Source organism: Caloenas nicobarica, chromosome 9, assembly GCF_036013445.1.
Source record: "Caloenas nicobarica isolate bCalNic1 chromosome 9, bCalNic1.hap1, whole genome shotgun sequence".
Classification (NCBI taxonomy): domain Eukaryota; kingdom Metazoa; phylum Chordata; class Aves; order Columbiformes; family Columbidae; genus Caloenas; species Caloenas nicobarica.
In genome coordinates, this window is record NC_088253.1 from 17,476,732 (window position 1) to 17,492,084 (window position 15,353).

A 15,353-nucleotide genomic window follows, 5' to 3' on the forward strand; every position below is an offset into this window, starting at 1 on the left:
AAAATTAGCATTCATCTGCTCTGCAGTGAGGTCCTGTCTCTCCTGCTACAGCTCCTAACAAGTAGGATTTTGCTTCACAACTGGAACCCACATTCCCAGAAACAGGAAGAACTGAATATGGCTTCATGCATGTCTGATGCACAAGAGAAATGCTCTGCTGAGAGCACAAGGTATGTCCTTCAAGGGAATAAAATATAAAGGACACAAGACAATGAGATAGACCAGTGATTTTTCAGTGAAAGCAGCACAGAGGAAGAAATGCGAGTTTTAACATCCTCAAGGATTTGATGAAATGATATGAACACTCATTTTGGAACAACATATTCACGTGTTTCCATTACTAATGAAGCTAATAGCAGCTGCGCTGTTAGACAAGACTTATAATATACAGGATCGCTCAGCTGAAGCTGCACCATCCACTGTTCATTATCAGGAGGGAGAAAAGAGCAGCATCAGAACACAGCTCAGTTCATATCCTCACCTTTAACCTGATCTGTTCTGGCATCCGCTCAGCCTGGTAAGTTAACACGACAGGATCACAGTAGCGACGACCCTCTTGTCTAGCATGTTTTCTGAGCTCAAATTCCTGGGAAAAAGCCCCAAACACCACATTGAATTTTAGACACTGAGTCCGGATGTATATGAGCACATTTAATACCTTTAAAAGACAGGAGTCCCATACTTACAGTTGCGAGCCTCTTGTCCATCTCAGGGCCTGCCTTTTCCACAGCTGTCTTCTGGATAAAGCAGCACGCCAGTTCACAGTTATCCTGTGCTAACTGGGCAGCTGCCTGCTCCATCATGTCCCTCTGTTGTGGGGAAGCTGCCTATTGAAAACCACAATAATCAGTGAAGGCTGCAAATTTTCCTTGTATATTACTAGCCTCAAAATCTGCACCACTGACCATACAGAACAGCAGCAATAAAAAGGAATGCTCTTAGGAATGCACTCTCTTTGCATGGAATATACAATAATAAATTTAATTTTGCATAGCTTTGAATAAAACATGTAGGCAAGACAACAGTAAAGGCTTTCAACAAGGAACAAAACAGCAGGAGGTTCTCCATCTTCTCCACCAACCTGTCTCCAGGGCACAGAAATAAAGCCCTGCTTCAGACTGATGCACATACAACATATGCTAATGCAGAAAAACTAAGCTCTGCATCACAGCCTAAAAGTTTTTCTGCTTCCTAGGCTGTAATCAGAAGATATAGAGGTGCATCACTAAGAATGCAGAATCGCAGTCCTAAGCCTGTTTCAGTGGGTTCCCCTTCTGGTACAGATTTTCTTCTTTCCTCCTTTGAAACTGCTTTAAGGGAACCCTGGACAGATGGACTTATTTTCCAGGACGCAAAGCAGCAACTCCCACTGGAAATGGAATACACATACAAAGGCAAACAGTCCAATCTACTTGGATTTCTTTGTCCATTAAGATCTACCCCAATTTCATTAATTCCTGAGAACTACACTGCTTCTCTCAAAATAAATTCTTACTTGTTAGCCCACTTCATACAATAAGCCAGATGCAAATTTTTTGATGTCTTGTACAGCACTTTTTCTGCAACACAATGTTTTCTGTAATTAGCCCTTAAGAAAACTTCTTTGGATTACAGCTGGCCCTGTATCAATGCCATATGTCTTCAAAGATAAAAACAGCTTGACTATTACATTACATTTTCATAGCATTTTTGACATTTTGCAAACAGCACCATACACAGCACTGTCTTCCACAAAATTTGAATTACTTTCGGTTACACACATTCTCCAGTGGCACATCATACCTGGTAGATACACACAGCTGTAACACCAACTCTGTCCCCATAACTCATGTGTCACATCTTGACCTTCTCATACCACCCAAAAGACAACCAGCATTTCCCCAACTACCTCCCTATCCTAACTGTCATCACATCGGATGAACGACAACAAGACTGCACACCAAAGGAGTACTTGTGCCCCTCTTATCAGACAGAGAACAGGAGTGCTTTCTCTGATGGTTGTCAGCTTGACACCCAAACTCTGAATCATAATTAGCACAGGTGCTACCAGTGGTCAAGGGCTCAGCTCACACTAACAAAGCAATATTAAAACTGTTTACTCCCATCCTAAAGATGGATGGAACAAGATTCATTTGTATGCCTTTCCTGCTCTTCAGCACAGCAACCAAGTTACTTGAAGTTCTCTGTACGAAGGAAAGGTCAATAGTGTTTGAGGCGTGGGAGTTACACCACAGACTACCCATCCCGTACCTGCAGATGCAATTCTTACTACCATTTTGTGCTCCCTTCAGACCATTAAGTCCTGCCCTCTTGAGCTGGTTACCATGCAAGAGGGCAACCCCTTTGCAAAAGGGCCTTTGCACTGTCACTCCCTGACAGATGGGAAATAGTGACATGCCCTTAAGCAAGGGGTATGCAGTCCTTTTAAATTTTTTTAATCCCTGAAAGGATAGCAATGCCTTGATCTTTCCAAGATCCTTATGCTCTTGTGTCTGTCGCTGATGGTAAGCACAGCAAGATTTCTGGGTAGCAGCTGCTGTTCTGGCCAGTAGTTCACAAACGGTGTTCCATTTAGCCAAGAATGGGAAGCTAGCGCTGCAGCTCAGATTTTCTTCATGAAGAGAGTTGAAAATATCCTCTAGAAAACCCAATGAATTAACAAGCTGTACAGAAAAATCTTAACTACATATCTGCTAACAGCACAACGAAATATCTGCCTGAAACACACATTCTTGCTGAGACAATCCAAGACACCACCAGCAAGTCCCAGAAACAATTCAGTCCTCCCCACTCTGGCTTTTTTACCTCAAAACCCACAGAAAGATAAGCACTCCAAGGCCTTTGTGATGTGATCAAATTGAAGAAAACACCGGGGCAATATAAAAGGGTAGTCAGGAAGTTTTAGTGCAATATAGTAGGATTCACCATGCAGGCTTAAGACTGGTCTGAAATAACAGCTCATGTCAAACAGGTTGTTTTTGTTTTTTTTTTTCCCCCTGAATTCATCTCCACACTAGTTAAGCCATGTAATTAATCAACAAGTCTACAGTGTGGAGAACTGATTTGCTAATGCTGGATGTCTACAGTCCCATAAACTGGAAATAAGCTTCAGATGATGTGACTCTTACCCTCAGCGCAGTAGCAAAACTATTTTTCAAGTTGGTAGCTATGCTCATCAGCAAAGGTTCCCTGCAGGTAATCATGGCCATCCCAGCAGTCAGGTTCCGCATCATGTGGTGCGCGGCCACACGCATCCGTGACTCCTCAGAATCCAGTGCAAAGTCCTTCCTGACTATCTGCTCACAAGTAGTCATGGCAATCTTAATGGACCGATCAACCACTGGATGGACAAGCTCTTGCACTGCTCGCTCTATCGCCTGCCGCACACACTGCTTCAGCTGCGGGTGGGCTTGAAACAGCGGAATCTGGAGGATTAGAAAGTTAAGTGAGAATACTGTAAACTAGAATCCCATCTCCTCTAGACATTCCCATTTTCCAATCAACTTCTAAGTGTACTGTCACAGCTCGCCTACAGTGTTCCATATGCAGATATCACGATGTCTGTTTGATAATTCTTAAATGGCGATATCTGACGATTTTTCTTCCAAAGTTGCAGCTGAGTGTCACGCAAAGACTAACTTCACAGCTAAGTCACTGACTAGTCATAAGGAACAAGGAAGCTACTTTTAAGCTTCAATTCTGATAGCAACTATCTCAACTGTTACGTATTGCCAGAAATGAATTGGATACTAATGTAAATATCACAGTGAAAGATCACTCGACCATCTGAAATTGTCAGTTAACATTAACTACTAACCACCTCCGAAGCTTTCCGTTTGATTACTTCTTAGCACTCACCCTCCTCAATACTTTGAGAAGTGACTCTCCAATAACTTCAACTTACAAAATGCTGCTCCACCAGCTGAGATCTGTGGCAAAACTGGTGCCAATAATTTTTTCAGCAAACCAAATCAGCTCTAAAACTTACCGTTGGATTTAAGGTAATATGTGGAGCCAACCCTCCTAAAGAATAGACGTTGATGTCATGATAACTGTACTGGGGCTGTGGAGGAACCGTGGCTGTACAAGTGGTGCTGGTAGCTGGAGTTGTAGAAGCAGCTGTGGAATACAAGATGTTTGTACTGAACCATGACTGAAAAGCAAATGCTTGTAACAGAAGTATGTGCTTCTCTTTTAAACCAGCAAGTGACCAAGAAGAAAAACTTTGATCATGAAGCCTCCTAAACTTCTCAAGCAATTTTTATTCTCCATTTTCCCAATGATTAGTGCCAAACTAGCTTCAGCACATTTTAGCAGAGCTGTTTCTTTGGACACAGTTGAACACCTGATGTTTTGTTAATAGATAGACCTGCTTCACTCCCTTCTAAGGGAGTGCTACACACAGTACATGTAGAATTAGTCCTCAGGATCCCGTCTCCACACTCTGCACACCTACTTCTATTACAAAATTATTCAAGTGCTCCCAAGGATTCAGCAATATTACAATAGCACACGTAGATTCACACTTTTCTTCATAATAGCATAACCTGTCTTATTTAAGCTTCTACAGTGTGGTTGTGGATTCTATACAAAATGTACTTACTTGTTGTTGTGATGGGTGGTAGCTCTTCCGGCTGCTTCACATCTTTCTTTGGAGCAGACAGCTGCTCATCCAGGTTTTTCAGACGATCCTTATCCTTCAGGAGACTTCCAGGTTTCAGCTCATTGATGTCTAGTGCAAGATTCTTGCAGAGCACCTCAATCTCAAACTTCAGATTCAACTGCACGACAATTCTAGTTTAGGTTATGTCATAAAGAAAATACCCAAAACGTTTACTGGGTCACTTGACCCCCAAGCTTCCTATTCTAACCCCAGCCCTTTTAGAGACTTCAATAGTGACTGAGGATTAGACAAATACCTTGCATGCTGACCTCATAGGAAAAGAGTTTCATCCAAGTTCTGCCAAATTAAGCAATGCCCAATTTTCCCCAGGCTAAAGAAACCAGAAGTGAAATTTGGTCCTTTACAACATCCTTCTTGACTGGTATGTCAAGAAAACCTCACACTCAGTAGGTATAGGAAAGAAAAACAGAAGTTTACTTTTAGATCATGTTCTTGATGCAGCTCAGCTAAAACATTCATAATGGCCATTGTCCATGGGTTCGGAGGCCTGAAGACCTAAAAGAGAAAGAGGAGAGAGTAGTATTATCCAAATGATTTAAGAAGTTTGTGTAACTTCTGACTGAAAATTTTTGAAACATGAACACCTGTGTGTGCATACAGCTGTGGAGAAGTTTGTACAGCTGCATTTAGGGTTGAAGTGAGTATTCTGTTCGACTGAAGTACATTAGGCTGCTAGCTGAACATTAAACTGGAAACGCAATGACTTGGTCCTTCTGAGAGATCAGTTTTATGCCAAGCAGAACAGACGAGCTGATCAGGGTCAAAGAGGGGTGGGAGAAATTAAAAAAAAATGCAAGAATAAATAGATCCTAGAACCTTTTCAAAGGCATCCTTCCATTTCTCAATGGAGTTCTGTTCAGGGATACCACAGCACTGTTCAGCTAACACCACCTATTTAGACTGCAAAAATGCACAGGCCATGTACTTTCCTTGAAATGGAACTCCCTCACTTCAAGACCTTACATTCCTTTTTTTTCTCTCCATGAAATTCAATCAGTTTTCACTTCATGAAAAAAAGCTACTGCAAGACTTACTTTGTACAAGACTTATTTTGCCACTTGAGCAATAACTGTCAGCACAAAGTCACTTACCACACTCCTGACACTGGATTCTAAGACTTTGGCAACAAATGGCACTACATAAAGCAATTCCTGCTGTCCCTTAACATAGGCTTCCAGTAGTAGCGATTTCACATCCAAATCCTGAAAAATACAATCAACAATTGAAAAGGGGAAGAGGGTGGAAAAAAAAGGCAAGCGCACTGCAAAAATTCCACTTACACAGTATTTCTTCATAGGACATATTGGTAAAGTTGAGTCATAGAATCACAATGTCCTGAGTTGGAAGGGACTCACAAAGATCATCGAGTCCAGCTCCTGTCCCTGCACAGGACAACCTGTCCTTGAATTTTAGAGTGCTAAGCAGCAGTTACTTTTTGAACACAGATTTACAGATATACATTTTTACATGGGATTACTACACTTATTTTGGCAAGAATTTAACTACTAATTTTTCTGATAAAAAATTTTAGAAGTGTTAAATGACCAACTCTGGAATCATATTTTGTACTTGGCACACAAAAGAGGGGCACCAGGAAGGTGACAAAGTTTCCCAAATAGCCTACGCTACTGCATAACAGCACACCAATTCATGCCAAACAAATCTGTAGAGACAGAAGCTCACCGTGTGCAAGATGGGCTTATTTTTAGCCAGCGTAATCATTCCCAGCCAGTGACCAAGGTTTTTTAACAACGAACGGTCTGAAAAGTTGGCTGCAGCTTTATCTGATGTCAGTAGCACCTAATGAAAAAAAAGCAACTTGAGCAACAACTGGAGGACAATCACAGACTCAGAACCAAATCCAACAGCTGATCTGACTTAAGACCTAGAATTTTAGGACACTAAATTCTGAGCTTCAGTCACATTAGAGAGATAATCAAGAGCAGCCTTCAAGGCAGCACCCTGTAAATCTGCCCTGTAACGATTTCAAAATTCCTTTCTTTCAAGAGTATCAAAGAGAGGATTACACTTTTCCAGATCTTAACAGTTACTCTGTCAAGACCATTATGACTACTCAGTTAGTAAAGTACAATTTGTGAAGGCAATTCTTCCAATTAATGTTTCATCACAGACCTGAAGGCTTCAGTTTGCACTTCTTGAGAAACCATTTAATTCTTATTTCAAGATTTAAATTATGTCACAGCATTCTGCTGTTAGTTCTGTTCCTTAGCTGCAGAGGAGCATCAGCTGAGCAGCGCAAGGTCAGCTGTGCTCTAAAGAGCCAGGAGATTCTTTTGCACTACAGCGTAACCCACGGCGGTCAGGAAATTCCACCAACAGGTTTAAAAATAGTGCTTGCTTGTCAAACTTCTTTCATCTGCTCATCTCTTCCAGGCTACTGCTTTTCTCTCCTCCTCCCCTTCACATTAGTTTTGCCCTCTAGTGAATTTTGGTTGTCACACCCCACTTTCTAAACCCTTCCCTTCCTCTTTATTCTTCTTTGACCAAAACAGCAGAAAGTGTGGTTTTCTTGTCTTTATACTTTCCCCACACAAAAGAACTAGACCACAAGCAATATTCCCCTAGGTTATAATTTGCAAGCCTCACACAAATTTACACTCCACCTACATAAATGAATTGAAATGCAGATTTGCCCTCTCATTATTCAATCCAAATTAAATCTCTGGTACACTCCTGACTGAAACCAGAAGAATCCTAGTATTCACAGAGGTAACCTGCTAGTTCAATTGTAAGCTACCAAGTAGATCTTTTGAATGATATTCCATATTTGAAGATCAGCAACACAGTAAGCAAACACCCTGAGAACAGAACACTCTTAAAACTTTAAATCTACCTAAGTATTAGAAAACTTGCACTACTCACCTTGATATTTCTGTAGGTTTCATTCAGAACCATTTTATTAAACTCTGGATTCTTAAGCGTGTCAAGGAAGTTTGAATATAAGCTGTGAAAATTCGGCTCAATACTGACTCTCTTCATCACCAGATACTGTGATACCCAAGGCATGAACTCTTCTTTCACTGTTTCCTTCAACTCTTCAACCTGTCCCCGTACCAGAGGAAAAAGCACACCAGAGAAGTTATGAGAAGATGGCCACAAACTTCTGGGGTCAGCTCTGACCAACACAGTTGTGTTCAGTCAACTTCTTTTAACAATAATGCTCTTTGCTTTTTTAAAAATAGCTTTGAAATCAGTGTGTCATTATCCAAAGAACTGGTCAACCAGTAAGGACTTAATCATAAAATGGGCAAGGCATAATAATTTACTTACTCCTCATTTTTTCAGCTTTTCACCAGCTAACTGCAAAATATGTCGGCATCTTATGTTGAAGCCGTCTGTCCACATGACAGAGAGCATGGGTGGCAGCAGTACTGCAGATTTCTACTAGTTCAGAAAAAAATTCCCTGAATTTCAGCTTGAAATAAGAGCCCAGCAGCTGAACCTTGCAATATCAAATGGTACCCAGCCCATTTATGATGTGAATGTCTGAACTTGTATTAATGTCTTTCAGAAACTTGCATTAGTATTTTTCAGTCCTTTCAAATTACAAAAACATCAGAATGGACTACCCAGCAATTATTCAAGGCATCTACTAAAAGCGATTTCCTGAAAACAAAGCATTACAGACAAAATACTTCAGTACAAAGGATTTAGCTATGCAGAAACAAGGAAACTTGCAGAAGAAAGCAAGATTAAGAACAGCTTTCACTCACCTCTCCTTTCCCTGAAAAGTTGTATCTTTGAAGAGATTCAAGCAGAAAGTGTTGGAAAATACTATTTCTTTACAGTGTGCTCCCCCTATCATTTTGCAAGTTGGAATTTTTCCAGAAACATCACCCCCCACCATTTTAGAACGGATTTCCAGGAATATGCATTAAAATTAATTCTGTAGTGTTCTTCCATACTTGCCTTCTGTGTCATATTTGACTGAGACAGATTATTGAAGATGAAAGCAATTTTTTCCTGGACATTCTCTGGAGGTTCCACAATCCTCTCAGTTTGATCTGTTGCTACTAACAGCGTATCAATGTTGGTAGTATTAATGGAAGGCTAGAGAGAGAACAAAATGTTCAGAACAATACCTAGAGGTAACATCAAAAGAAACTCTGTTCTGTCAAGCGAAAAAAGAATTGAGCTTTGTCAGGTGACATCTACTGTCTCAGATTCATTTTCAGCAGCACTCTAATAAAGCCCAGTGATTTTTTTACTCAACAAACAAAGATCAATACTGAGCAGAAGAACACTGCTGTACAGGAAACCTCTAGCATTTACATTCGCATATAACAGGTGCCACTGCAAGGGCACCCATAAGGCCTGGAGAAAATCATAGTGCAATAGTGAGCAGCGCTTGGCACAGTGGTGAGTCTCTGGGAGCACTTCAGGGCTGAACTGGGAAGGAGAAATCCCAGAGCTTCATTTCTGAGACAGCATGCCAACTGCAAGTTGACAGAATGCAACCCACGTCCCTACAGCTGCAGGTCTACACCCAGGGGCTTTAGCACCTGGGACACTGCAAATAAGGGGAAAGGAGATACAGTTTTACATCTCCATCACGACTTCAGTTTAAAATTGGGCAATATAAACACCTGAAAACACTATCTATATGACATAATCAGGTGGGAAAGACATTAATAGCCACACTATGAACTGTCCCCCACAATTTGTTCACAACACTTTCAGCCACCTTTGGCTTTTGCCTCCTTTAATTTGAGGAGCTCTTTTAAGAGAACTATACAAAGTACCACGAAGCCCGACAGATTTGACCTTACAGTGCATCAGTTATCATACAGTAAAAGCTCTACACATCCTCAGCCTACATATGGGACCAAGAGCTTTCTGTGGAATAGCAAATACTGTCAATCTGCCAACGCTGTAATAACTCTGCATAACAGTCCAGAGATGTGTTTATATATGTGACTAAAGATTTTAAAAACCCCCTGCAGTTAGAACTGCTGGGTCAAATGAGATTCAGTGTGCACTAAACGTTCCCAAGCTCCAAGCCAAATATTTCAGAGTCCTGCTGCAAGTCATTAACAGAAACAATCATTCTATAATTGTCTTGATAACTAAAGCATTAACACATTTCTACTTGACACCACAGTAATTCTATAGTTTTGCGATCAAAAATACAGTCTCTACAAAAATGTTGGTCATATTTGCAAAGGTTATATATGCTGTAGATACAAAATATAGATCGTAGTTTGAAAACTTGTAGAACATAAATTAAATCAGATTTTGTCTCTGTGTACTCAACCCAGGCCATCAATTTAACTCTTTTGTTTCTCCAGTAAGGACACTGGAGTCACGGAATGCTTACCGGCACATCTTTCTTGAAGCTGACTCCAGTTGGTCGGGTAATTGTAATGGTTTTTGCAACAGTGGTGGTGGTTGAGGTGGTTACTATAGTGCTGACTTGGCCAGCAAGAGGAGCTTTTGCTGGAACTTGGGCCTGGGCCTGAGCCTGGGCAAGTGCAATACTTCCAGGGGTGGTGATTGAACCCTGCATCTTCACAGGAGGATCTCTGGATTGCTGTCCATATTCTATGTACTAAAACAGGGCAAACAAGCACATACAGAACTTCACACACTGCAACAGAACGGTGAGCTGCCTTTTAGCATGAGTAGTATAAAGGTTTGCCAACAATCTTTAAAATACTCGGCACTAACATCTTTAAAGAAATCTGAAAACTACAACTGAGTATGAAACTGTATAAACCCAGTTGGATGCCCCCTATTTTAGAGGAAAACTCCAAATCATTAAGGGACTGTAATGTGAATCCGTTGAAAGGCTTTAAAACCTTTGTGCAATGCCATGAGTCCTGTTTGATGATGCAGTTATGTTCAGGCAGCTATTTCAACATAAGCAACCCAAACAGGTTTATGGAAACAGAAGAGGCACCAGGTGACCACCTTCACCCAAAAACTTTTAAGAAAAGGCATTTGATTTTGTGGATGTGCACTACCTAAAAAATTGTGACAGCTCAGACTATTTTTCCAAACGAAAACAGGAATTTGCTCAAAAGAGCTTAAAATCATAGAAAGTCAGTGTGATAAAACAAACATACTCACCTCCTGTAAATGATGTGGGAACTGTATAAAGTGACTAATAGAAGCCAAGTGCTGACAATACTGGGGATAGTCCTTCAGTCTGTCAGACAAAATATGCATTAGTCAGAAACATAAGCCCAGATCAAAACCAGTATTATAGAGAAATACAAATACAGCACTGGTATGTCATTCCCATACGGCATCGCAGAACTAACTGTGGACTGCTAACAGCGGCTGTGCTTATTATAAACAAAGCATTTTCTACAAAGTACCTTTTGTCGCAAAACCCAGTTGAAATGAATTCATTTGACAGCGAAACACAAGGTTTATTCACAGCAACTCATCTCATCCTACATCTCAATACTTCTGACTGAGCACACAATTGCATTTATATTCAGTTTGCACTAAGGTTATTGAATAAGTAATTTTTAGTCTGGTTTGGTGTATTTTAAACAGCACAGACTGTCCCTGACACCCAAGACAGAAGCTTCACCTACTCACACCAATTATTGCAGTTCAATTTATGAATGCTAGACACTGTTACTACTCATGGAAAGTAAAATCTCTAGGTCCTGCTTAAAATGGCTCTTAAGGAGTAAGGAGGTGGCAAAGTCTCCCGTATGTCAGCCTTAAGGGCCTTTATTCATTCTGCTCAGCGAACTCCACAACAAAACATCCAACTATGAATGCTGCAACAACAGCTATTACAGATGCAATACTGCACAGCAGATGAACTATAGAGGGAGAATAGGACAGAAGATAATGTGCTCCTTGCTTGTGAGTCCACACTTCAATCTACACATTTCTAGTCATTAAATAATTCCAGGAAGCTTTCTAATACTTTTCAAGTTCAACTATCTTCTTCCAGAATGGAGATTTTTCCCATGGGTACACAATCCTGCCTACTATTGCAGCCTGCCTGGAGAGTTTCCTCTATCTGCATTCCATTAAGACTTTTGAGAAAATGGTAGTTTGGGGTTTTTTTTAATACTGTTTTCCATACTTGAGATTTCTGTGTAAAACCAAAGTTCCAGACCTAGCTAGCCTCTCAGTAACAAATAGCACAAACAGAACCTTGTTAGAATGCACCTGTACAGAGTAATTACATTCACTCCATTTCTAACAAGCTAACAACTTCATTTAACTTAACACTTCACTGAATTATTTTTTATAAACAAAATCTGCTAAGCAGTTTCAGCATCTCAGTTTGTCCCACATTTATACAGGTACTGCATTGAACATTTTGATTTAAAGAAAAAACCCCACCCTTTAACTAACACATTAGCACATTTTTTTCAGCTCAGCATTTCTCTAAAGTAATCCTGAAGTTGAGATGTGTAAATTTCTAACACATTTAACCAATCTTGTGCTGCATATTTAAAGCAGGTTCAAGGTTAACAAGATGTTACAAGTATTACAGAAAAACCACACTCACCTATTTTTAAATCTATCTAGTGCAGCAATACCAAAATAGTACATTTTGGATGCAAAAGGCTTTCGTAAGGCTTCAAGAACATAGCGCAGGGCCAGGCCCAATGCCATATAAGTAACCAGTCCTTTCTCTATGATCCCACCGAAGAGGCAGGCTGTTATGTGCAGCTCTTTATCCGGGTACTGAGGAAAGAAGCGGTATTCCTCAAACAAGTTCCTCAGCATACAGTTAAACACTTCTCGTTCTCGTTTAATGTTGGAGTCCTTAAACCTCTGCAGCATTTCCAAGACCTGCAAAGAAATTGGAAATTGTTACCAACAAATTTGCTTTATTTCAGCCCTTCTGCATCTTCAGGTTTCAAGAGCGCTTGCAGCCACTAAGGTAACTTGCCCTACCATAAGCTAAACTGCAAAATAACTGCTTCAAGAAAACCTCGTTTCAGCCAGCAGACGCTACATCACTACGAGTTTCCTCTTCAGACTTGAATTTTCTCACTTTTGTTTTAAGTAACTGTCTTCACATAAAAGTTTTTTGTGACTGCCTACTCCATTGCCTCAAAATTAGAAAAATGAAAATTAATGTTCAGTGTCTTCCATAATTTATAACCACACAAATACATTAAAGTAAATTTGAAGTACTTCAAAGAGCAAATACATCAGACTGATAATTACTCTCATAGAGACTAATCAAAATAATTAACAAAGCACAGAAGGTAGAACTTAGGACACCTTTATATACTTAGAAGTTGCAGTAATTTTTAGACACTTTAAAAACAAATGTATTCAAGATAAGTGTAATTTATACAGACTGTGCACACTTTAGCACTTGTTTTGAATACACAAAGCTTCCATTCCACATTGAACTCTTTCCACTTGGCATCATTTTAGAAGTGTTAATTAGACTTCTCAAGTCTTCAGTCCACAGAAATCAAAGCTGAATGCAATGGTCAACTGCAAGTTTACTCTGTACATTTCTAAGGCAGCACACTTTCAATTTACTTTATTAGAAAAGCAGTGCTGCAAGCATCCACCATTAGCCCTTTATCATTTTCCACTAAACTAATACATGAAGGAATAATCACTATCAACATTATAGCAAGTCTCTGAGCAGGTGATGCAACTGCTGCAGAAGGGAACTCACCTCATCTACAGACATGGTTGGATGTGGTGGATGGTTGTAAATACGCTGGAAGTAGCTGTTTGCCTCATCATCTATTTCTTTGCTAAAGTGCTGATTAGCCTCTGGCCACACCTGAGATAAGTCAGCTGTTAAAAAAGGAAACAGATAACATGCTCAGAACAACTCCAGGCAGTCAGGATTTCGTCTAGTCCTTTTCAACTCTTCTAATCTATACAGAACCTGCTAGTTCTCCTGAAAAGTAGAATATGTAACCTTTCTAGTAGATGGGAACTGTTATTTTAAAAAAATCTGGTTTTCATACATTATATTTATGCAAAATAACTGAATACTAAGATAGAATTAACCTCATACTGCTGTATTCCTAGAACCCACTGCCTCCCAAGCTAACCTCAACCGATGCCTAAACTAAATGAATGCAAGCCAGACTAGAACAAAGCATGCTACACAACACTGACATGCACACAAGCTTTCACACAAACTTTCAGGCCAGTCAGTGAGCTTTAAGCAAGTTCATACTGAATGCTTGAGCCCAAAAATATAAACTAATGGCCAACTACAAACATGGTACATATGTAGAGACTGGTAACTTTGCATTTATGGATGAGCTATCAGAGGAGACTGAGATATGTAATAAGAGCAGTGTGGAAGGTTTAGCATATGGCTATGCTTCCTAAAGGTGTTTGATTGCTTAAACATTTCATTGTGAGCGTACTTCAGAGGCACAAATGAGTTAAGGATAATGTCTCACTGTTAGGAACCAAATTATTCTGTCCAAACCCCACATTCCCAATAACTTATGTTAGTCTGATTTCTTTCCAATGTTGCGGTCTAATTCACTGCTTGACCTGTCAAGTTATCTGCTGCAGGTAGCTTTGTTTAACCTTGCTACAAATAAAACAAAAACACCCTCTTACCAGATGCATACAATTCTGTAAAGAGCAGGACAACACTTCTGTTCAAAACACATCACAACAAAAAAAGAACACAGAAACACACTGTTCATGCAAATCCATAACATGTTATATTTTTACACTAACAGTTTGTTTTTATCCCCCCAGATTACTTGTCAAGCTTTTAGAAGTTTAGAAGCACATTTTTCAGACTTCACTACATAATCAAAGCCAAATTTCTAACATTTATCACCTACAGATCCAAGCCTCCCCTGAAGGAAATGCAGATTAACTGCAGACCACAGTCACACTTCACAGTCACAGACAACACTACCACTTACAAGGTTTCATCTTACTCTGCTGGAATGTAGGCTGGTTCAGTCCAGATGTGCTCAGCTTCCTTTGCACGAATGGGTCATTGTTCACTGCAGGAAGGCCCAGGGCTCCAGTTCCTATTCCAGTCAGGCTACCCGTACTAAGACCACCTACTGAAAAGTAAAACTGTAGTAAGACCACCCACTGAAAAGCAAGCAACTGGTCATCTCGATTGCGCCCTTCCCAGCATGCACTTACCACTCCCAGCACTTGCCATTGCCAGGAACTCAGAGCTATACAGCCTCATAACTACCCAACATCTAGCAGTTTTATCTCAAGCAATTCCTCACCTCTGTCCCAAACTGAAATAATACTGCTAAAAATCTGTCAAAACATCTTGACTTTAAACATTTTACTTATTGCAGCTGCAACATTCTGAAGTGCCAGCTCAGCAGTGACCCAGGAGTGCAAACAGTGTAATTCCCTCCCACAGGACACCCAGCTGTTTGTCCAGTATTTCCAACCACAGCAATGACACGGCTTTAGCTCTGTGTCAAAACCAGAAACACTCCACCCAGATAGCAGTACCTGGAAGCTGTGAGGAGAGTCCTCCGATGCCACTGAAACCCGTCGTCTGGTTTTGGGTGGAAAGAGGGGGGAACGCTTTTGCTGGTGACTGAGGAGTACTGAACGCAGAGCCCAGGTTTGGAGGGAAGCCTTGCATGCTCTGGGTGTGAGGAGCTGCTGAGCCACCTAAACTAAGAGATGCCATTCCTGCAAGCGAGTCGATCTGAATGAAGAAAGGAAGATTATACACAGACAG

At 40.5% G+C, this 15,353-nt stretch overlaps 1 protein-coding gene and 1 non-coding gene across 7 annotated transcripts in view; both read right to left on the reverse strand.

Moving 5' to 3' along the window:
- The window catches only part of CNOT1 (CCR4-NOT transcription complex subunit 1), a 57,406-nt gene that overhangs the window by 12,319 nt on the left and 29,734 nt on the right, over window positions 1–15,353 (reverse strand). For 2 of the 6 annotated variants that reach the window (XM_065640643.1, XM_065640642.1), the window contains exons 18-33: window positions 15,119–15,320; window positions 14,557–14,700; window positions 13,326–13,450; window positions 12,189–12,475; window positions 10,775–10,853; window positions 10,023–10,253; window positions 8,615–8,755; window positions 7,568–7,747; window positions 6,368–6,484; window positions 5,776–5,886; window positions 5,102–5,179; window positions 4,604–4,781; window positions 3,989–4,119; window positions 3,129–3,425; window positions 687–827; window positions 482–586 (exon numbers count right to left, since the gene is read on the reverse strand). In XM_065640643.1, the coding sequence (XP_065496715.1) occupies window positions 482–586; window positions 687–827; window positions 3,129–3,425; window positions 3,989–4,119; window positions 4,604–4,781; window positions 5,102–5,179; window positions 5,776–5,886; window positions 6,368–6,484; window positions 7,568–7,747; window positions 8,615–8,755; window positions 10,023–10,253; window positions 10,775–10,853; window positions 12,189–12,475; window positions 13,326–13,450; window positions 14,557–14,700; window positions 15,119–15,320 (2,547 nt within the window). Of the gene's footprint in view, window positions 1–481; window positions 587–686; window positions 828–3,128; window positions 3,426–3,988; window positions 4,120–4,603; window positions 4,782–5,101; window positions 5,180–5,775; window positions 5,887–6,367; window positions 6,485–7,567; window positions 7,748–8,614; window positions 8,756–10,022; window positions 10,254–10,774; window positions 10,854–12,188; window positions 12,476–13,325; window positions 13,451–14,556; window positions 14,704–15,118; window positions 15,321–15,353 lie in introns of all 6 variants that reach the window. The other 4 variants (XM_065640645.1, XM_065640644.1, XM_065640641.1 and 1 more) reach the window with 2 other exon arrangements.
- Window positions 6,902–7,040, reverse strand: LOC135992262 (small nucleolar RNA SNORA46). The gene has a single exon (XR_010606711.1). It is a non-coding gene; the product is annotated as a small nucleolar RNA SNORA46 (small nucleolar RNA).